The sequence below is a fragment of the Cyprinodon tularosa genome, unplaced genomic scaffold, assembly GCF_016077235.1.
Source record: "Cyprinodon tularosa strain WSP-4 unplaced genomic scaffold, ASM1607723v1 ctg11, whole genome shotgun sequence".
In the NCBI taxonomy this organism is placed as follows: domain Eukaryota; kingdom Metazoa; phylum Chordata; class Actinopteri; order Cyprinodontiformes; family Cyprinodontidae; genus Cyprinodon; species Cyprinodon tularosa.
In genome coordinates, this window is record NW_024037893.1 from 1,776,604 (window position 1) to 1,799,725 (window position 23,122).

At 36.0% G+C, this 23,122-nt stretch overlaps 2 protein-coding genes across 3 annotated transcripts; one reads left to right on the forward strand and one right to left on the reverse strand.

The window, feature by feature from the left end:
- Nucleotides 1–7,863: 7,863 nt before the first annotated feature.
- LOC119789948 (protein LSM14 homolog B-B-like) lies at nt 7,864–11,687 on the forward strand. The gene is made up of 8 exons (XM_038295206.1): nt 7,864–8,041; nt 8,216–8,379; nt 10,019–10,145; nt 10,223–10,411; nt 10,590–10,667; nt 10,837–10,977; nt 11,063–11,189; nt 11,262–11,687. Exons 1-8 carry the CDS (start codon nt 7,915–7,917, stop codon nt 11,413–11,415), a joined length of 1,107 nt encoding a protein of 368 aa, XP_038151134.1. The 5' UTR covers nt 7,864–7,914; the 3' UTR covers nt 11,416–11,687.
- On the reverse strand, nt 10,544–21,651 carry LOC119789942 (cadherin-like protein 26). 2 transcript variants are annotated; one of them, XM_038295185.1, is made up of 16 exons: nt 21,493–21,651; nt 21,024–21,146; nt 20,640–20,789; nt 19,073–19,217; nt 18,830–18,993; nt 18,395–18,526; nt 16,397–16,579; nt 15,969–16,285; nt 14,543–14,685; nt 14,247–14,471; nt 13,828–14,165; nt 13,654–13,749; nt 13,508–13,579; nt 12,499–12,594; nt 12,049–12,120; nt 10,544–11,973 (listed from the first exon to the last, which is right to left on the reverse strand). In XM_038295185.1, exons 1-16 carry the CDS (start codon nt 21,511–21,513, stop codon nt 11,728–11,730), a joined length of 2,523 nt encoding a protein of 840 aa, XP_038151113.1. In that variant the 5' UTR covers nt 21,514–21,651; the 3' UTR covers nt 10,544–11,727. The 2 variants fall into 2 exon arrangements, with proteins under 2 accessions (XP_038151113.1, XP_038151124.1); XM_038295196.1 differs by lacking the exon at nt 12,499–12,594.
- Nucleotides 21,652–23,122: the final 1,471 nt, after the last annotated feature.

The following is a 23,122-nucleotide window of genomic DNA, read 5'->3' on the forward strand; positions in this document are numbered from 1 at the left end:
AATCTACTGTAAGAGAGGTTTATTTTATCAAAGAGATTGCAAAAATGTTTCATAATATATTAATGCAATGAGTTGATCAAATTTTCTCTTCTAGAGTTGCCAAGGTACAGTCCTTGTGACCTACACCCTGTAACCCTTAGTCAGGCATGCCCAAAGTCGGTCCTGGAGGGCTGTTGTACTACAGGTTTTAGAGGTTTCCCTGTTCCAGCATAGCTGATTTTTATTTTAAGCTGATTAACAGGCTTTTTCTGACGTGCTATCATCAGAATAGGCTGTGCAAAAGCACGGAAACCTCAAAAACCTGCAGAACAGCAGCTCTCCAGGACCGATTTTGGTCATGCTGCATCCCTTTTCAAAACGCACCTCAACCAAATTAATGGCATATCACCAGGGATGATATTTATATGGCTGATCGTAACCTCTAGCTCCTTTTTCAACAGCAGGGACAAAGCAGGAAAGGAACTCTAGTCCGCTGTGCTTAATCCAGACAGCCTTCAATCTTGAAATCATCACACAAAGGAAACTCATATGGATGATGCTTGTGAAATTGGGAATTTAACCTTCTAAAAAAAACTAACCTTGCTTGAAAGCTATATTTTAGTGAACTTTTTGCGTTTGCAAACACATGAGAATCCATCTTGTACTGTTCCTGCTTCACCATATATATATATGTATATATCCTATCGGCAAAAGAATTGTGGGAATACTTATGGCTTATATGCATCAAATATTGGTAATAGGAGATCCATGACCCATTGATAGGAAATATACACATTAGGAATCCTTACCAATTTGCTGTATTCAGTACAAGCCCAGGCCTCTTTTAAGCAAACAGATTTGTTTTTGAAAATTAAAAAAATATATATGTTTAGAGAAATAGAGCATAATAAATCAGATATGACAAAAACAAGAAATATAAAAAATACAGAAAATATGAATATAACACAATGTTAGGTTGTGTTTTAAAGGCAATTATTGTCTTAATAGTTTTTTCTTTTTTTTTTGCTAGAATCCGGGATTGTTTCCAATTTTGTATTGCATTGTTCTATAAATATAAAAAATTAGCTTGAAAATGAAATAAATGAGAAGAAACATGCAAGTCTCTCAGACTGAACTATATTTTTTATATTGTTGGAGATGAAATTAATAATGGTTTCCAGAAATTCTATGACCAAAGACATTTCCAAAAATGATTAATCCTTGTCTATAGATAAAAGTTACAGAGAGAGCAGGAAACATCTAGATCTGCGGTATATTTCCATAGGAACTGGTTGATTGCACAAAAACCACCAACTCATTTAAAACAAAGCTTGTTAACGTTAATAATGAGAAGGGGATTTTATGGATGTCTCGCAGACTTGAGAGTCAATTTCTCCAAATAACACCCACAAACCAGATGAGATATCATAAAATTTGGGCTGAAACAATTAATCAGATTAATGGTGATTAATTGATTATTGAAATAATCATCAATTAATTTAGTTATCGATTAATTGTTAAGTGGAGTATAGAGACTCTAAAACATGGCTTAAGATGACAGAGCGCCCCACTTAGAGCAGTAATAATATCAAAATTGTAAAAAAAAAAAATATATAAACATTTTGCATTTAAAATAAAAAATATGCTTTCAATATGCTCTATCTAGAACTCCACAAGTGGAAACGTTTTAGTTTCACCTGGTTTAATTTTATAAGAAATCTTTTTTAAGGAAACTTTGGCTATCCAAATAATAATTGATTAATTGAAAAAAATAATTGACAGATTCATTGATTTGCAAAATAACCATTAGTTGCAGCCTGACGTTCGTTTTAAAATTTACATATTAAAAAAAAGAGAAACCATATATCACTTCTCTTACAGCAAAAATTAAGAATTGGTAGGAATATTGAGTATTGTTGCATGCAAATTTTTTTTTGCTGTTTTGCTTTTGGATTGTACTGTTGTATAGGCAGAGCTTGTAAAGGATAGGGGCGGAACTACGGGTTGGCCAGAGGTGGCCATAGCCCCCCCTTACAGGTGATCTGTTTTTTTACACCTCTGAAATAAGCACCTCCCCCCCTTAACCAGGAGGTGGCAACATTACATTATAATATGAGGTGCCCCCAGGGACATAAATCAGAATTAACTTGCATATACACATATTAAATTACACTCTTCCATATAATATACTGAAAACCTCACACAAACACTAGTAAAAACCTTTCACATAAACTAGTGAAAACATTGACCTCTTATATAATCTACTCAAAAGCTCTCATACAAAGTAGTGAGAACTGTTCATATAAACTGGTGAAAAGCTTTACCTTTTTTAATACACACTACTAGAAAGCTTTCATATACACTATTAAAAAGCTCTCATATACACTACTAGAACGCTCTGATATACACTATTAGAAAGCTCTCATATACACTATTAGAACGCTCTCATATACACTATTAGAAAGCTCTCATATACACTATTAGAACGCTCTCATAAACACTATTAGAACGCTCTCATATACACTATTAGAACGCTCTCATAAACACTATTAGAACGCTCTCATATACACTATTAGAACGCTCTCATAAACACTATTAGAACGCTCTCATAAACACTATTAGAACGCTCTCATAAACACTATTAGAACGCTCTCATATACACTATTAGAAAGCTCTCATATACACTATTAGAACGCTCTCATATACACTATTAGAAAGCTCTCATATACACTACTAGAACGCTCTCATAAACACTATTAGAACGCTCTCATAAACACTATTAGAATGCTCTCATAAACACTATTAGAACGCTCTCATAAACACTATTAGAACGCTCTCATATACACTATTAGAACGCTCTCATACACGCTACTAGAAAGCTCTCATACACACTACTGAAAAGCTATTAGCGGATTTCAGTTGAAACGGAAGGTGTTTCAGTTGAAACGGAAGGTGTTTCAGTGAAACAGGAAGGACCATAGATATCTTGGGAAGGACCGTCATTACACCGGAAGTTGTTTTAAACGGAGGTCATTCTGGCTAGCTCCGTACATTTTGTGCTATCTCCGGCCGAAATTGTATCAAATAAAATTATTGATTCATGCTCAGCTATCCGCTAAACAACTCACAGAAGCATGGGCATTACTCGACTTTATTTTTTATGTTTTTGCTTCAACAGAGATCCTTTTCCGGTGTTGTGCGAAATTCTGTTCCCATGTGAAAATCTGTTCCACCTGTGTCGGGAGCGCGCCGCGCGTTGCAGCCACATAAGCGGAGCTGATCATTTCCCAGGCCTTTCGGATCATTTCTTGGTTAAATAAAAAGTCGTAAAATTATACAAGGTTGAGACATTTAGTTTAATCAGCCGCTGTTGTTTACAAAATTGTAAAATAAAAAAAATAAATGCGGTTTTCTTATGCTGTTTTGTGTTGTTATTTTAAACGCCAAGAGAATCAGTCTCTTTCCAAGTTTTTTCACTTCAGCCTGACAGAAATAAAAGTCAAGTCACCAAATACCAAATTTTTATTTATAATTTTTTATTACTGATATAAGATGATGGGAAGTGCCTGATAGCAGTTCCATAATATAGAAACAAATTAATTTAGCTGCAAATCTTAAACTGTGTTTATTCCTCTCTTCATCAACAACAAACCATCTGGATTCGGTGATATTTGAGCAATGTTTGCCTAAATTAAAGGAGGGGGACCATATATTTTAGCTTTCTAATAGTGTGTATGAAAGCTTTCCAGTAGTGTGTTTGAGAGCTTTCTAGTAGCGTGTATGAGAGCGTTCTAGTAGTGTATATGAGAGCGTTCTAATAGTGTTTATGAGAGCGTTCTAATAGTGTTTATGAGAGCGTTCTAGTAGTGTTTATGAGAGCGTTCTAGTAGTGTATATGAGAGCTTTCTAATAGTGTATATGAGAGCGTTCTAATAGTGTTTATGAGAGCGTTCTAATAGTGTTTATGAGAGCGTTCTAATAGTGTTTATGAGAGCGTTCTAATAGTGTATATGAGAGCGTTCTAATAGTGTTTATGAGAGCGTTTTAATAGTGTATATGAGAGCGTTCTAATAGTGTATATGAGAGCGTTCTAATAGTGTTTATGAGAGCGTTCTAATAGTGTTTATGAGAGCGTTCTAATAGTGTATATGAGAGCTTTCTAATAGTGTATATGAGAGCTTTCTAATAGTGTATATGAGAGCGTTCTAGTAGTGTATATGAGAGCTTTTTAATAGTGTATATGAAAGCTTTCTAGTAGTGTGTATGAAAGGTAAAGCTTTTCACCAGTTTATATGAACAGTTCTCACTACTTTGTATGAGAGCTTTTGAGTAGATTATATAAGAGGTCAATGTTTTCACTAGTTTATGTGAGAGCTTTTTACTAGTGTTTGTGTGAGGTTTTCAGTATATTATATGGAAGAGTGTAATTTAATATGTGTATATGCAAGTTAATTCTGATTTATGTCCCTGGGGGCACCTCATATTATAAAGTGGAATGTTCAGATTAATTTCACATCTAATTCTTAGTATGTTAACCAAAAATGAATAACAAAACAGTTAATTTATTCACACCAATATGCTAACATTAAAGATGTCGATTGAAGTATTTTTACTTTTTCATAAGTAGTTTTTGTGTATTATGTGAGAGAAGTGAAAGCTATGTGTCTCTGCAATTTTTTTCTCATTTAGACAACCTAGATGTATAACTATAATCTATCTGAGCTTTACTTTCCTGACTTCATTTTCCCTTTGTTACAGTGTGATTAATAATTGATGAAGTTTGAAAAGTAATGATCATATTTTCTGTTTATTTTTTTAATTTTATAAGGTTTACAACTGCTTAAAAATATACTTTTTCTTGCATATAGATATTTTTGTCCTCCATCTAGAGATGTTCCAGGTATAAACCAGGAGGAGGCCCCGGGGACCGTCAAGGACATGCCTGAGGTACATCTCAGGTTTCAGAACTGGAGGAGGTGTCTGGGGAAAGGGAAGCCTGGGTGTCTCTGCTGATAACCAGATAAGCAGAGGACAACAAGTATGAGTAAATTCAGAAATAAATATTTCATTCTAAATGCAACATATTCAGGTCGTACCCCACCTTTCGCCCATAGACTGCTGAAGATAGGCACCAACCCCACTGCAAAGCTGATGGATGAAGATGAATGATGGACGGAAATATTAATAACTAATTTATTAGAATATAATTTGTGAAAAGTGGAAGAAATGTATTTCTTTATTTTTGCTATCTAGTTCGTGGAATGCCATAAAGTGATTTTCTTGCTGGTTCTCAGCTGCACTATTAAAAACTATAGAAGAAATTTTGAAAAAAAAGATGAAGTTTATCCAAATAAGTATTTGGTCCCCTGTAAATGCAAATAAATGTTTTCTTACATGAAGACGTAGGTCTATCTGTCTATAGCCTGCATGTACCTCTATGATGCCATGTTACAGTGTTTAATAAAGGAGGATAGCAGCATTTTGTCAAGTGTGTCAAAGTGGATAACATGAGTGCATCAGTCAGGACCCAGTTATCCTCCACTCTGAAAATAAAGTTTTTTATTTACATTTTTAGAAAGTAGGAGCCTTATTAAAACATGATGTTTAAATGAAGAAGAATAACTAAAAAGAAAAACAATCTGATCTTAAACCTTTTGTGCTAAGTGCCAAGCAGATTAGATTGAGGTCTGTGACTGGAGCATCTTCTACTTCTCCAGATGCCCCTTCTGAACTACTAATCACTGCTTCATACTCGTTGTATGGTAAAGTTTGTGGTGCAAACTGCTATCAGCAATACAAATAAATACATTTAATTTCTGCTCAAATTTTTGTGTTTAAACATTAAAGGAAACTTCACAAATGGAGTGTCTTAGATGATCCTACCCTTCCAAAATGAAATATAAAAAATCTGAATACATGCTTTATAATAACTGTTGAACGTATTAATTCATCAGTCAATAAAACATTTTCTATTCAATTATTATTTATGAATACCAATCTCATAAGAAAAACATACATTTAGGATCAATACAGAAACTCAAGAAAATTAATATAATGTACTATATGAAATATACGTTTAGAGATTTGAAGTAGATCCAAAATGAATTTTGTAAAACTACAGTGGAAACAACAGAGACCCTATTTTTTGTTTGTCTTCAAAAAAAATGTCTTCTCACTTAAACAACTGATAATCAGTCAAAACTGATAACATTCCAAATTTTGAATTGACACATATAACACTCTACTCCGACAGCCTAGAATTACTCATTTTAGACACAGTTAATTTGGTCCTTTTATTGGCAACTAAGACCAGGAATGATTATAACATTGGGATGCTTGATCTATCCATCCATTCCAACAGATTAAATCACATAATGGTGATGGTAATTCATTCTTCAAAGCTCACATGATGTGTTCACATTTTGAATAAAAACTCATTTAAAGGTTTACATGTTCTGGCTATTAATTTTTTTAAATAGGGTTTTTCAGTTAAAATATAGCTGTAAAACAAGTATTTGTGCATAGTTCTTTAATTAATTTTAAAGCAGAAAGGCTAATACAGGGGTTGGGTTATAACTCTCAAAGCATTACACTTCTTTGAGTTAAAAAGAAAATCAGTATTTCAGTCTCGTCATTTGATTCATTTATGGAAAGCTATAGGCACTGAAAATGACAGGGAAACTACCAAAATGAAAAATTACATGAAAATAATAAAATAAAAACAAAAACCACATTTTTTGATCATGTCTGGTCATTTGGCAACTCGGGTTAAGAGAATAAGAGTTGAGTGTGTTCAATGCAGTCATTGGGTACACTAAGCCAAAACTCCAGGGTGGCCAACAGTCAATTTGTTCAAAGAATTGTACAATGTATGTTGAAAAAAAAAAAAAATCAGTAAGGTAGATATACTGAAGCAAACAAAACTTCAATAACCACCCACAGCCTTCCTGCAAATGGAAAGGGTTTTAACTGGATTTTGAAAAACATTTTTTTAAATATCTGTTCCTTTATCCAGGGGCGGAGCAAGATAGGGGGGCTATTTGTTACCAAATGCTGTAAGAAAGTATAGTTAATCTTTATTTAGAAAATGTGGATGTTTTGCTTGATAATTTTCCTGTTGGAACAGGTGAAGAGTGACCGTTCTGGTGCCGATCTGCTTTCGGCCACCCCTCAATGTACATTGGTTATTGCCTGGCCACCCTTATTAAAATTTCTGGCTACGCCTCTGCCTCTATTAAAAGGTTGAAAACATATACAACAACAGAGAAACTTTTAATGGTATGGCTAAGCAATTTAAAATAAAAAAAATAATATATATATATATATATATATATATATATATATATATATATTTTTTTTTTTTTTTTTTTTTTTTTTTTTTTAGTTTTTTTTTTTTATTTTAGTTTTTTTTTTTTTATCCCTAGCCTTTTCATATTCCCACACTTATCCCCCAAAATATGTTCTTTATATTCTGACAGGAGTTTTTTTTTTTATCAATTTTTTTTATTTTTATTTAATTTTTTTTTATTAGGCTGTTGTTGTGTGGGGGTGGGGGGGGGGGGGCGACGACTCCCTACAATTTCGCGCAATGGACAACTACCAAGCCCTATATTCAGAATTTCCCATATTTTGCACACTTTTAACTGCGCACTAGAATCCTTCTGTGTGTTTTCTGATATAGGTGCGCAGGCTGTACTGTAGTATAGCTATCAGACCATAGTTTGCTTTTAAGTATTTCGGTGTACGCTGAAGAATGAAACAAACTGACCCTTGATTAGGCACAGCTGGTTCGTTCGTCTGCAAAAAGGTGCGCAGCTCCATCCCTATAAAGCCCGCAGGTGCGTGTAATTTGGGTTTAAAATAATTTCTTTTTGGGTGCCGCTCTTTATTCGTTTGTCGTTTATTGAAAAGAAAAGAAAAAAAATTGTTTAGAAGATGAGTGCCGGAGGTGGAACCCCTTACATTGGCAGTAAAATTAGTTTGATTTCCAAGGCCCAGATTCGTTATGAAGGAATACTGTCTGCTGTGGACACGGAGCGCTCAACGGTGGCTTTGGCCAAAGGTGGGTGCAGCAATTTTTACACAATAGATATATATGTATATATCTTATCAGTGTTTTGTTTTTTAGTATTTGAAGTAAATATTCTTTAAAGACAGAATGTAATGAGGCAAAAAAATGTTTTCCCCCTTCAATATTCAACTTAAAGTATGCCCATATATCTTACTGTTTTATCAGTTAAATCCTATGGCACAGAGGACCGGCATGCGGAGAGACCAGTGCCGCCAAAAGATGAGATCTATGAATATATAATCTTCAGAGGCAGTGACATCAAAGATATAACCGTGTCTGAACCCCCGAAGCCGCACTATGGGCTGCATCGAGACCCTGCCATTGTTCAGGTATGGTAACAAACCTGCTGAAGTGATGCTAAATGCCTGTGCCACTTCTGTAAAAATAAGTTTACACACAAATTAGAAATATAAAGTGTCATTTTAAACTTTTATAGAGAACATCCTGTCACACAAACTAAAAAAGAACAAAACTGATCCATCTATTTCTCACCTAATAGACCATCTCATCAGTTTATGGACCAGTAAACGTTTTTTTTTTCTTTTTTACTCTAACTTCAAAGCAGTCCAATCTGCTTTGTGATGTACTCTGATTAAACGGACCTTTGTAATATCCTTGGCCAATTGCAGTGGTGACAAAAGTACACACATTTGTATTGATACTGCAGTTTAAAAAACACTGTGGTAAAAGTTGAAAAATCAACTTCACCTCTTTAATCAAGTAAGTGAAAAAAATGTGTGCTCCAAAACTACTTAAAGTATACAAGTATAAAGTAACCTTTAAAAAAAAAAAAAAACAGCCAGATGCCACTATATGAATTGAAAGCTCAAATTTTCAGCTATTTTGAAAAATTCTTTGAGATGGAGCCAAAGATGAGGGAGGTCTTGTTGGTGTTCATCTCCCGGTGTGTGTGTGTGTGTGTGTGTGTGTGTGTGTGTGTGTGTGTGTGTGTGTGTGTGTGTGTGGCGATGCCTAATACTTAATGACCTGTTTATTTCATGTATAAAATTGGTTGGTGTTTTTTTTTTTTTTTTTTTTTTCAGTTTGCTTTTATATTGAATTTATTGGTCTTCCTCTGAGGTCAATTTGTCCCCCAGCTGTTTTTAGCCTTTGTGTGGCTTAACACATCCAACCACAATTGAGTAGTTATTTGATGACATTAGGGATGGGAGACCTATTTCTCATAAGTACTTTCCCACACAAAGTGCCTAGTGTCCCCTCTTGCCAGTTAGAGCTGGGTTGGTTTGATGCAGCTTATATTACCGAAGTGTTTTCAAGGCCCCACCAGATATGATGTTGGTCATTTTGAAGACTTTAAAATATATATATATATATTTTTTTTAGCTTTTCATAAAAGCCAATTTTAAAAATGCATATACTGTTCTGGGGATGACAAAATTGATTAACAATAGAGTAGAGAATGATACTTTGTAGTGACCAATGGATTACAAAAACTCAAGGATTCATTTGGATCAGTGTTTTAATCTGAGTCTGGAATGTATTTACAATCTGGATGAAAGATTTCCAATATGGGTGACATCTCAAACTGAAAGTTTGTCCTGATGGTGGTGCTGCAGGAAAGGTCATATTGCCAAATCAATGTTTAATACATTTTAAAAAGGAGAACTGGGAGGTAAATTCTAATAGGTTAGGCCTAATGTTTGGTGTAGAGGCTACAGACTTGTTTTACTATCAAGGGTTTATGTATTCCAATAAAGCACTTGTCTCTTAAATGTGCTCAAATATTTCCCTCGCTTTACCCCAGGGGTAAAATGTGTTGCTGAAAGTTTAGGATAATCAGAGAATTAAGTAGTGGGGGGGAAAAAAAGATTTTTTTGGATTAAAACTTTTATTTGACTTTGCTTTTTAACATTCTGAAATGATTAAATTGGTTTTACTGGTGCATTTCCAGTTTAATTGAAACTCTTGAAAATGCCATTAACTTGTAACATTTTACCTTTTTCTCAGTCATCCATGGGACCACCTTCTGGATATCACCCACGTTGGAGTCCCTGCAGAGAAATGATGCCCACCTTTAACCAATTGGCTGCGAGTACCCTGCTGAGTCAGCAGTACAACGCAGCACTAGGCTTAAGTACATACATGGTACCTCGAAGGTGTAACATTGACCTTACTGGATGTATGTTTGCAAATAATTTTTATTTCCCTTAGTGCCAGGACATCACTGTACAGCCACTAGGGGACCTATGGTGGAGCAGGCAGTTCAAACCATTCCCTTGGCCACAGGTCCACAGAGAAAAGGAAAGGCTGCGATCCAGCCACAGGGCAGGCTGCCTGTTCGTACATATCGGGGCCCGTCACGAGACGCCTCTCGGGTTGAGAAGGAAAATGTACCCACCAGTAAGTAATTGACACTTAGAAGTATATCCCAGCGAAGATCAGCAATCAACTCTGGGATCCTACATAGAAAAAAAAGATGATTCCAGACACTCTTAAAATTTCAAATTTAAAAAGTGAAAGCCCAAACTTCTGTTTTGGAGTCAAACATAACTGTATTTTTATTTTATTTTCTTCTCAGGTCGAGCAATATCACAATCAGCTGAGGCTAAGATACAAGGCCAAGGTGCTGACAGACAGAAGGCAAGACAAAAACAAGGTGGTTTTATTTAATGCTTGAAGATGAAACTCATTTAAATAAAAAAGGCATAGTAATTGTTTTCAGGGCTTTCCCACAAAGTGTGAGGAAAAACTTAGTAAAAAATGCATATTCCACTCAATCAGTTTAACTCTTTCATACTTGAACTGGCTCTGATGGTTATTTTCAGCCAATCGCAGATCCAGAACCAGAAGTCGAGGTCAGCTCTTGGCAAAAAACTCCAAAGTCGCATCTTTGGAGTTTGAGGCAGATTTTGACTTTGAAACTGCAAATGCTGAGTTTAGGGATCATCTCACAAAGGAGGCAACAGGTAGATGAAAGATGAGTCATGTGTCAGATTTTTATAACTGGATACTGGAGAACGATTTATATATATATTTTTTTTATATATACAGTCGACAAGCTGGACGTTGAGGAAGCACAAGACGTGGCGGATGTGAAAGAGGGGGAAACCCTTGCAGAGAAGTACTACAATAAATCTAAATGCTTCTTCGACAACATTTCATCAGATCCTAAACCCAGGTAACTGTGGTTGTTAATCTGCATTTGTACCAGCTTTTGGTTCTGATTCTTCATGTTCACTGTCCTTCATAGGAGAACCACCTGGGCAGAGGAAAAAAAGCTAAATATGGAAACCTTTGGAGTGCCTGGTCGCTTCCTAAGAAGCAGAGGACTCGGACGTGGGCGCAAAGCAGAAGGGTCTGCAGAGCAGCGCAACCTCCCAAAGATTGGGAATGGAAGAGTGTGAACACTTTTTGTTATTGCTACTGTAATTATAGTATTGTTATACTTTAAATGAATCTCCCTAACTTTAGCAACTTTTTTTTTTTTTTTTTTAAGAGCTGAAATGCTTATGAAATGGGAGGCTTTTTTGTTTTTTCTAATCCAGCAGTTGTAATATTGTCTGGATCAAGGCAGTATTTAACTTAAGTGTATTGAACTGTGCACTTAACTTCTAATTTGTAACTCTTAAACATTTTTGTAAGAACTTTTTTTTTTCTTTTTTCCTTTTTTTTTTGCTTCTTGTAAGATTAAATCAAGAAATGTACAACATTTGCCATTAAATGCCATGATGCATATAGATAGTTTTGGTATTTTTGCTCTTGATCTGCATTTGTGCTGACATGCAAATGGAGGCCAGTTCCTGAAACTCTAGGCCTAAATCCTCAAGTTCATCAAATGAAGCATTATCAGGAATGATAATGCTATCAAGATCTGAGACGATGTCGGCGTCTCCCTCTTCTGCGTAGATGTGAGGTTTATATTCCGGTAGATCGTCTTCAGTTTCCTGGAATGAGCGCACTTTCTGTGGATTATAAAGAAAAAGGCTGAAAAATGTTTTAATGCTTTGAATGCCTTTAGGACAACTTGCAATACTAACCAAATGAATCTGAGAGGGCATCCATTCCTCCAGCAACTGTTGTCTGTACTTGTAGAATTCCCATTTTCTATACTGTAAACACAAATGTATAGTTTTTTTTTTTTTCAAAAAGGTAGCAAAGGGTACAAGCACTAGGCGTAAAACTCTGAATTTAGTATTGCTCCACATCAGTTTGTCGAGAACCGAAAGCCCCTGTCACACCTTGATGATTTAGAGCGTATGCCTGATGTGCAAAAACACTGGCAGACGTTGGGTCAGTTTTGTTAGTTAGGAGCACACTGGCATAAGGCGAATATGTCAGGTACATTTCCTGACGTACCCGCCGCATGTTGACGTGTGCCAGCATGCTCCCAATACAAAACGTCAACATGCGGAAAACGTCGAAATTTTTAAAGAAATATTAGCCAAACTTTGGACTGACTTTTAAAATATTTGGCTTTTTGTACATACGTTGATATACTTATTCTGCATCCAGTCCACCTTCTCTTCAGTCTTCAATGAATTGTTTCTCTGACCATCTGAGGTTGAATGGATACTTTTTGCTATCTTTAAAAGGAAACAAAAGACAGAATTTGGTATTTGTACCTAAAGTTGTCAGATTTGAGCATGCTCAAAATTTCTTGACGTATGCTTATTCATGGGCTACAAGTTACAGGTAAGATATCTGATCGTTGACCTACGTTAAGTGTAAGTTACTCATGAGTCGTGGTGTGTAGCTTATCTAAAACCTATGGGTAACGTGTGCATAACTAATGTATAACAAACTTCAACGCATATGAACGTATTTGAAATGTTCCAGACGACCACTGAATGCATACCAACGCACAGCTACTGTATAATGCCTTATTGGCAGCGTTTTGGTATAAAGTGAGTACTCCTCCAGACTTCATCCCCCTCATAGGGTGAGCAAGAAGGTGACTGATGGATTCTTCCTCCGTTCACGACCAAACTTCCTAGCAGACATGGTTAATCAGCTGCGACTGCAAACCTTTTTTTTTTCGGGTGGGCGGTGAACAGCAGCTAGGTTAATACTATCAAAGACATCTTTTTATGCACACCAGGTGTATTGCTGCCCCCTCAGGAAACTGGCTTGTGCATCATTTCATGGGAATTACGCTGCCATGCGTTATGCATAAGTTGCGTTATGCTGGACTTGTTATGAATACTCAATGTTTACACCCAAAATTGAAAAAAATACATATGTATGCCAGCGTTTTAAGAGATTCTGGGACGTCAGACATACACTGTTTAAATCGGAAAGGTGTGACAGGGGCCTAAGCTAATGTTAGTCTTCCTTTGTTAAATGAACTATGCAAGACTTGCTGTTTAAATCAGTAACCTTGTTTGAGCAGAGTAGGCTACCTCATCAGAAATGATTCATTCCTCAGCTCTGAGAAATCCCTTTTCTTAGATGGAACGAACAAGAAAACAATGCGTGCATCTAAAAGTTGCCAATTACCTTGCTCCAGTTCCAGTAATATTTCCTCCTGTAATCCTCTGACTGGTTGTGTAATAAGGACACATTAGTATCCTGTTAAGCAAGAGACAAATATTAGCCAAACTTTATAGACTGACTTCTCAAATCAATCAGTTTTTTGTACGTACGTTGAAATACACACTCTTAGTCCAGTCCCACTTCTTTTCAGTCTTCAATGAATTTTTGTTCGTCTGACCATCTGATGTTGAAGGGTTATTTGGTACCTTTACAAGGAAACGAAAGACAGAATTTGGTATTTGTACCTAAAGTTGTCAGATTTTTGAGAATTTATAATGTGTAACCTTGCAGTCAGTCCCTGGGTTCTCAATGTTTGAATTCTGTATGTTTCCCACAGGAGAAACCGTATCCATGTCAGTGAAATTCTCTTTGCAAGAGAAGCTAATTGCAGCCAGAAGAGCAACTGCAAACAAAAGTAACGAGAGCAGTGCGATGCCAACTGCTCCTCCCGCGTTAAATGTTGGAGCACTCCGATTGCGGCAGTTGCGAGCCACAGAGCAAGAGCATACAGTTGTGGTCAGCCTGTAAATGCCGTACTGTCCCTGCATGTCTGAAACTTTTACTTTCAGAGAGTAGACACCAGCATACACTCTGGAATCCCTCACCAAGCCAGCTGTGAAACCTACAAGGATGAAACAATGGCTTACTGGAATGTATTGGTTGTGTCGCTGTGACATTTTCTACTTTTTATTACAGTTTTTACCATAAGATGGATCCAGTTTCCATTTTCCCCTGACATCCCCAACAAGCTCAAAGGTGAAAGGCCCTCCGTAGGGAGTCTCATCTAGATCAGTGGCTGAGATGTTGCTGGTAGTCTGCCCATCAGACAAGCAGATTTCCAGATTGTTCATATCAAGTTGTGGCACATTATCATTCACGTCAATGAGGTGAATATGCAGCGTGGCTGTCCCTGTCATTGGTGGCTTCCCTGTTAAAGGTTAAAAATCATGCTTTCAAGAGGAGCTATATACATTTATCATAATAAATGGCTGTATTTACCATTATCCACTGCTTGCACTATCAAGGTGTAGATGTTGTTGACAACGTGGCTGGATTCTCTGTCCACCAACTTTTTAGTAGTGATGTTCCCAGTCTGGGCATCGATCTTCATCCAGCCAGCAGGATCATGCCCTATTTTGTAACTGTTGATAAATAACACAAAATGTGCAAAATAACGATAATAATAAAAAATAATTCTTCAAGCTCCTTTCAAAACATCCAGGGACAGGTTACAATATTCAACAGATTAAGAACAGGACAGCCAATCAGTGATAGGGTTCTGCAAAAACATTAACTTACTTTCTTCATTTGCTTAATATTTATATACAACTGGCATTTTTTTATTTTATATTAGATAGGCCTACTTCAACATCCATGTATGATTGTGTAAGTGTAGCACCTTATATTTGAAGCAAATTCCTTGTAAATCTATAACCCTACTTGGCAATAGAGGCTTTTCTGATTCTGCTTCTAAAGTTATTGTATAAACCAGGATATTTTATTTTAGAATGTGACCCTTTAATGTTATATTCCGGATATGGGTAATATTTAAATAGCCTAAAATGAATCTCTACTATTTACAAAGTTTTATTTGCCCCAATCAGGACCACTTTATTAGGGATTTTTATTACACAGGTAATGTAAAAAGAGAAAAAGTCCTCAGGTTGTTTTTCCAGTCCCAGTCTGTCCATTCTGCTGAGTATTTTTGACACAGTTCAGTATTTCAAATCTGTTGGCTGTTTTTGCTGTCTCTGAGAAATTACAAGGCTAAGAAAGCGTGCACTCTCCCTTCTCTTTAAAATGACCCATGACACCTGTGGCTTATCCTTATGCAAAAGCATATTAGTGCTGTCATTATAAACCGTGGAGCCCCAACCATCAAAACGAATTCTTCCTGCACCTTGTTTTAGTAATTATGGAGAGGAGATCCTGCCAATAGGAGAATCTGCTGCTTTCTCTTAGAGCATTGGTCAGTGTTGATGTAAAAGCAGTACAATATTTTTGTTTCTTTAATTAATCTCTTTGAGAATTTTGTCAGCTAATGACCTTTAATGAGATTTCTATAAAAAAGGGGCATACTGACAAATCATTTTTTAAGAGAAAAATGAATAATTATTCGTTGTATGGCTTTAGGATTGACACAAAATGGACAGTTATTGAGAGTCCCTGCTCTAACAAAGTTAGCAATAATGTGGCACTCCGTATCTTATGGGCTGCCTGATGTTGATCCTGTTATGAATAGACTTGTTAGATTTTAAATTACTGATTTCTTAATATGTGAAAAAGCTGTCTGACTTTTTTTCAATTGCAAGCTGTCTTTTTGTCAGATTGAAACAGTCATAACAACTAAATCATCTAAAGTTTATAACCCCTAGGGAAAAAGGCCAATTGTACACACATTTACAAAAACAAAACACTACATTACATAAAGTCTCTTGAAGTAGTGTTGTCTGGATCCACAGCGGTCACTTTCTCCACCCAGGTTCCGATCGGTGCGTCCTCCTTCACCGAGGCCTCTTTGACAGTCACGTCAAACTCAGGGGGATCGTTCACATCCAATACCTCAATGACGACTTCTTTGGCATTGTAGGGGATTTCCCCACCACCACTTTGCTCATTAGTTATGTCAACATTCCAGAGGCCTGTGGATGGCCGGCTCTTCACTTTACAGGAGAAAAATTCAGCCTCGTTTTTAACAAAGATCTTCAGCTCTCTTTTTGGTCCTTTTTTAAAGTCTAAACCCTGAAATGCGAGATTATTTTAGTTTAAGGAATAACATCCTGCATGTTTTTAAAACTGCATTTTTAATGTATAAATAGGTGTAATAAAAAGCATGTACCAAACCGTTCTCACCTTAACAACAGTCAGAACTCCATCGTTGGTCTTTGTATCAGTCTCTATCTTGAAGTGTCCTTCCTCATCTCCTTGAATGCTATATCTCGCTCTCCAGGCTTTGCTCTGAAACACGTCTTCGTCTGTCACATGGAGACGCAGAGGAGAGAACCCAGTCTCCCTTTCTTTCACTTTGCCGGAGCCCTGTTGTTTGGATTCAGCATGTGGGGGTAATACAAAAAAAAAAAGATTCAATTGGTACAACTTAAACCTATAAAACAATTGTAAAAAAATTTTTTTGCAACACTAATCTGGGGAGTAGGCTGAGAGGAAAGGTGGTATACAACAGGGGGAGAGACATGCAGCAAGGGACCATAGGCCAGATTTGAACCCAGGTCAGCTGCATTGAGGACTGGGGCCTCTGTACATGGGTTCTGCACACTAACCCCTGTGCTACTGAAGGCTGCCCCACAAATGTTGGGTTTAACTTATTATCATTTTCTATATGTAGCTGGTACAGCAGTTGAAGATGCGCACCAATTTTTTTTTATCTTGGTGTTAAATTTTTGCTCTAAAAGAAAACTGGATTTTTTTTTTTTACCCCAAACCTATAAAGAGCCTTTGTTCCTGCAGGGATTAGTCCAAATCCACAAAAACGCTGTTTTCTATATTTTCCTGCATGTTGTCATTTGAAAAAAAAACACAAACTACATGTTTCTAGATGCGAGGGAATTAATCTGATTTAGTGGAACAACATTCCCGTCATATCTCTGACGTATGTTTGTTGGTGCACTCCTGTTCTGCTGAACACACATGAATCTGTGCTGAGTTCAACTGTGCTTAGCTGTGTCAGACCTAAACATTTTACTTTTATTTTGCAACTTTGTTTTTATTTATCATAAATGACAATCAACTGAGCAACTGGGAATGTGATTTCAAATCTCTATAAGCACCCATTACAGATATAATATATATATATATATATATATATATATATATATATATATATATATATATATATATATATATATATATATATATATATATATATATATATATATATATATATATATATATCTGTTGCACTGCTTTTGAGGCTGGATGACACTGTTGACAGGCTGGATTTTTTGTGGTAATCTAATGTTGTTCAATGTTATGTTTAGAAAGAGTTATAAGACAGATGGTTTTATTTTCAATACCGTTGAACCTGAAGGTTTCTGCACAATGGTGTGACAGGTGTTTTAGCACCACCCAACTAAAACCAAGGAACATGTTCAAACGTCCGTTACTATTCAGCAAACTTATCAACTTTTATCCTTTTTTGATTGTAGGATATTATATTTTTTTATTTTATTGTTGGTATGACTACCAACCAAACAGCGGGCATGTATATAGTGACATCGGAATGGTTTTACCTTCTTTACCATTCTTCTCACTTTTTGCATCGGCAAGATAAATATGTATCGCTCTCCAGCCCAGTGAAAAAAGAATAGGTATGTTCATCGTGCCCATATGTACCTTAGTGCCTAGTAACTTGAATCAACCTCAGATGGTTACGTGTAGATTAAAAATAATAATTGACATTTATTTTAAACATATTGCCATTGTACCTGGAAAAAATGACATATTAGATTACAATTCTTTCTCATTTCTTATTGTTGATTATTTTCCCCTTTGACCGCTTGTACTCAAATTGAAGTTGTATTTATTTTAGAAATTTTGATAATGAGTTTATGCAACTATAAAGAATTTGTAGTTCTGTATGCATCTTTGCCTGGATTTATTGTAAACTTCTCTGGCTTTGCAGCATCTTTAAAATGAAAGTCAATTAGAACAGCATGAGTCAGAGACAACTTTGTAAAGGGATAAAACTGACTTGTTCCCTAAAGGTTTATTAAAACATAGTTTAGTGCGCATAATGTCGAAAACAATGCCTACCTCAGACCTACAAAGGTTAGAAGAAGGGAAAATTTTAATTGTAGGTTATCAGGAAAAGAATGGACAAGAATGATTACCTACCGTTTGACCTGTGAAGACTGGAAGGTGGTTGTTACCGTCCTCTACATTGACAATAACTGTGGTCGAACTGGACAAGCGGACAACCTCCCCATGGTCTATGGCTTCTACCAGCAACGTATACCTGCTGGCCACCTGTCATGTTATATGAGGAGAGTAGCAGAATGGTTGTGAAAAAAAACTAAAATATTTTTCACCGCAAGACTGTAACCCCGCCCAAAGAGAGTAATCAACATTTCCATTCGGCTCACTTTTGTTCCTGTTCTGCAATTGTTTTTTCAGATCTCTTAGACAGTATTTAGAGCATGCATACCCTGATTGCACAACCTGTCATTTCTAATGATTGCTTGTCAGGTGCAGATGAACAAGAAATGCAACATCTGTTTTTGCATTTACAGCTAACTCTTTCTTCAAAGTCTTAATAAGGGAGTGCCTTGCCTCATGATCAAAACAGCCTTTAAAATACAGTGCTCCAGTCTCTTTGATGAAGAATTCAATGTTTGAAGTTTCTGGGGAAACTGATTTGATGGCGTAGTGGAAAGTTGAGTTGGGGGTTCCACTCTTATCTTCATCATAGGCCAGCACAGTGTGGATATGGGAACCTATAAAAGATTATTAAATAAGGGAAAACAATACATTTAGAAATGACTTAAAATGAGGAAGAAAAGCCCATGTCCTTACCTTGGGAGGCATCCTCATCTACTGTAATCTCATAGAGAGATTTTTCAAAGACTGGGGGGTTGTCGTTGATGTCATGAATTATAATCTCAATTCCCAGTCGAGTGTCAACAGTAAAGTCTAATGACTTCTTGGCTTCAAAGGTTAGCTTCAGATAGAAAGATTAAAATAATTAATATGCGTTTACGAAAAACTTGAATGACATTTACATTTTCTTTATAAGAACACAAACCAAGCAGTTTTGCTTCAGTATTTTTATTCATTTATCCCAAGTAATCAATAAAGTGGAACGTCTATAAATCTTCCAGAAATTGAAAAAAATAAAATAAAAAAAACGTACAATTCTATTTATTTGTTTGTGTTTCTGAATTAAATGTAATGTTTTTTATTCTAGAGGAAAATATTTGGAGATGTCAAATATTAAAGCAATGATATCTGCTATCTTGAAGGTAGGTTAAACTTGCCCTATCAAATAAAACAGAGAGATTTGTACAGGAATTAAAAAGAAAAAGGGAGAACGGTACATAAATGGTCACAGACAAACTTAAATGCAGGCAAAGACTAAATGCTTGATTTTTAACAGAAAAGGACCAAATATATTATTACCAAATATCTTCTCTTTATTTGGCTATTCCTAGATCTAAAAATACCTGTACTATATACTCTCATTCAAAACTCACATTATTAATTTCCTGCTCCTGAAGGTCAAACCCCATATTGTTTTTCTTTATTTTTTTTACTTTTACAAACTCTGCAAAGCAACTTATGATCAAAGTAACAGTCTGTCCAATTCTGGATTTTTGTGACATGATTTACAAGTCAAAGACCCTTTTTCATTAACTGGATGTTATTTACCAATGCTGCTATCCATTTTGTTGCCAGCGCCTCATAAGGCAACCACCACCATCTCTCTTCCTGGTTGAACTGGCCTTCTCTCTTTAATCAAAGGTTAATTGACTGGTACTTGCTTGTTTTTAAAACTATAACCAGAAAACCATATCATAAATCAAAATATATGTGTCCCTAAATCCATAACCTTATTTTGTCGTATTTCCTTTTCTGTTGCAGCTAACTGGAATGATCAACAAGAATCCCATAAAGTCACATCTGTTCCCTTCTCATCCTGTAGTTAATTTATCAGTGAATTTGGCAAGATATTTTTTAGATGCTTTGCATCTTTTATAAATATATGAAACTTTAAAGCTTTAAATACATACTACGGTATGTATAAATTTGTACCCAATAGTTGAGAGTTTTTATAACCCCTGATTTAAAGTTGTCATGTATAGATCTGGACTTACATATATGGACCTCCAACACAATTCCCCTTTATACTACATATAAGTTTGTCAAGCTTTTGGTTGACATTTTTGAAATTTAGATACCATTGAATGCTTATGCAAAATAACTAAGTTATATACTCTCGTCGGCTAGTCATTGGCTTGGAGGTGGAGCGCTGTTGCAGGGCTTAAGCATGTAACCATGTCTTCTCCCTCTTTCGGATCCCATTTCCAGTCTGTCTAATTTCAAATAATAAAAGATTCTAAGTTTGATGTGTGTCAAGACAAACCTTGAGTACTTTGTGCTTCTCGTAGTCCACGGCCTTTTTCACAAAAATTTCACCGCTGTTCTTTTCAATGAAAAAAACGTCCTTTGGTTCCTTGTCCACCCCTTCGCCATGCAGGTCGAAAAACACTTGATATTTGCTGTTAAGGTCCACCTGCAATCATTACTATTTTTAATACACTTTTTAAATTCCTTCATACCTCAGAAAATTGCCCTGACATAGAAAAAAACCATCAGGGTTAAAGAATGTTTCCGTATCTTAATTTTTTTTTTTTTTTGTAAAAATATATATTTAAAATGTTCTGATGATCCTGTGTTCCAGCATTTTCAAGATGAGCATTGCCATATTTTTACACACAGCCAGACCAGTTTGCTTAGGTATTCTTACCTTGCCCAACGAGTAAGGAAAGGGCCCCGGGTGTCCCTCTTCCATCTCGTAGGAGTCGATGATCCAGTCTCGTTTCTGGCGGCTGTGCACTTCTGAGCATGTTACAGTTTGGACAACAAGTATCTAGAAGATAAAAAAGCAAGCTGAACCTGAATGCCATTGAAAGGTGTGTATTCAATGATAATTTTTGCTCTGCTAGATGGTTTGATTATAAATCAGCCTCCATTGATGGAAAAACAAAAGGCTTGTATGAATTTTTTTTTTCTATGAATAAAAACTAACTTCTTTAAAGGTTGCAGGTCAGTGTAATTAGAAACAAGCATTCATTTTTGCCAAAATTCAAAACCTGCCTGTTTAAAAAATTTGCTCAATGAAACCCCAATCAAACCCCCAAAATACCTCAGGTAAAGTTGAAGCCTGAGAGTAACACTTGAAAAATATATGATATAAGAATACATGACCTACATACCAGCAGAGTGAAGAGGAGCATGGTGCTGGTTCACTGCGCGCAGTGCTGAGATTGAGTATGTGCAGACAGACTTCTGTAGAAAAAGACCTTGCCTCTAGCTTTCCACACCTACAAGCTGCAGATGACAGTGACAAAAGCCGCTCACAGGTGTCTCATCAGGTGAAACTTGTAGTTTTGGCAGCTTTTAATTTACAGCTTTCAAGACGTCACAGTTAAGGAATCTGCTCCGATCACTTTTTTGTGTACATATGTATGTGTGTATATGTGTGTGTGTATACTGTATATATATACATACAGATTTACAGAAATACTACACATTTTAACTTTACATGAACAACACAAAGCAACATAATATTGTGAAGGAATATTATGTTTGTTTTGCAAATTTTCTAAAGCATAAACAGACACGATGCTAAACGAGTAGCACGGTTAGCTATGGTTACATCTGCAAGCTTTCTTACATCTTTCTTTATGATGTTTCTCCTTGGCTCCATCTCTGCCCTATTCTGGCTCTACCTTTCTTATACCTCATCCAAAATAGTTAGTTGTCCTGAGTTATTTTCTTTTTTTTTCTACTGCTATATGTTTGGTCTTCTAGATCACATTGATGCCACGTTTGCTTATGTCCTTCATTCTATCTCTTTTCTCCCACTCTACAGTATTTATCAAGTTCCACTCATAACTATACTATAATAGGAGCGTAATCTCTTCTGTTCCTGTTTGGCTGTGACTCTATCCTGGGTTAAAATATGAGCTCTACTGCTACCAGCGATGTCTCGGTATAGAGATGTTGGCCATAGGCCTGTTTTGTAGTGTAGTCCTGTTTATTTTATTGTGTCCAGCAGAATTGGCTCAGATCTCATCTCCTTGGCTGTGTCTTTCCTGGACAGAAACACCTGTGGGGCTAGTTAACAACTAGTTAACCTTTTATGTCTCCGCTTCTCTGCAGGGAATTTTTATCTGTATATTGCTGCTTTTTGTATGTCTGTTGGAGGAGCATGTCTTGGTGGTCAATCACTGGATGCAATCAGCTAGTCTTCCTAACCAATCTGACAGTATTGTCTCTGTAAAGTGCCTTGAGACGATATGTGTTGTGAATTTGTTTTATGTAAATAAATTTAATTGAATTAAATTACAAGGTTAGCTTATCTATGTAATATATTCCATTTGTTCTCTGGAAATCAAGCTTAATCAGTTCTGGTAAAGAGTATTTGTGATAAGTTATTAAAAAAAAATTTTTAGAAATCCACTGGACTTTGTTTCCAAGTTTTGAAGACGTTTTTCTTCCCATCCAGGAAAGTTTTTCAATTGAAAATGTCAGGAATAGCATTGAGTTTTAGGTTTTATACAGTAGCGCAACAAATGCTTGTTTTTGTTTTGAAAATATGAAAATTGGAACAGACGAATGGGGTCCACCCATTTGTAATGGGGTTCTTTTGTAATTGGCTTCTTTTGTTAGACTGCAATACCCCATACCCATCTATGTATCTGAAAGGTCGGTCATTAAAGGGGATTTTTGGACTGGCTGAATAGACGAGGTCTTCCACTCTCCTGTACAGTGTGTGGGGCTGCAATGATAACGGGAAGGGATTAATTTAACAGGTGCATTGTAAGTTTTTGGAAGCTGGAA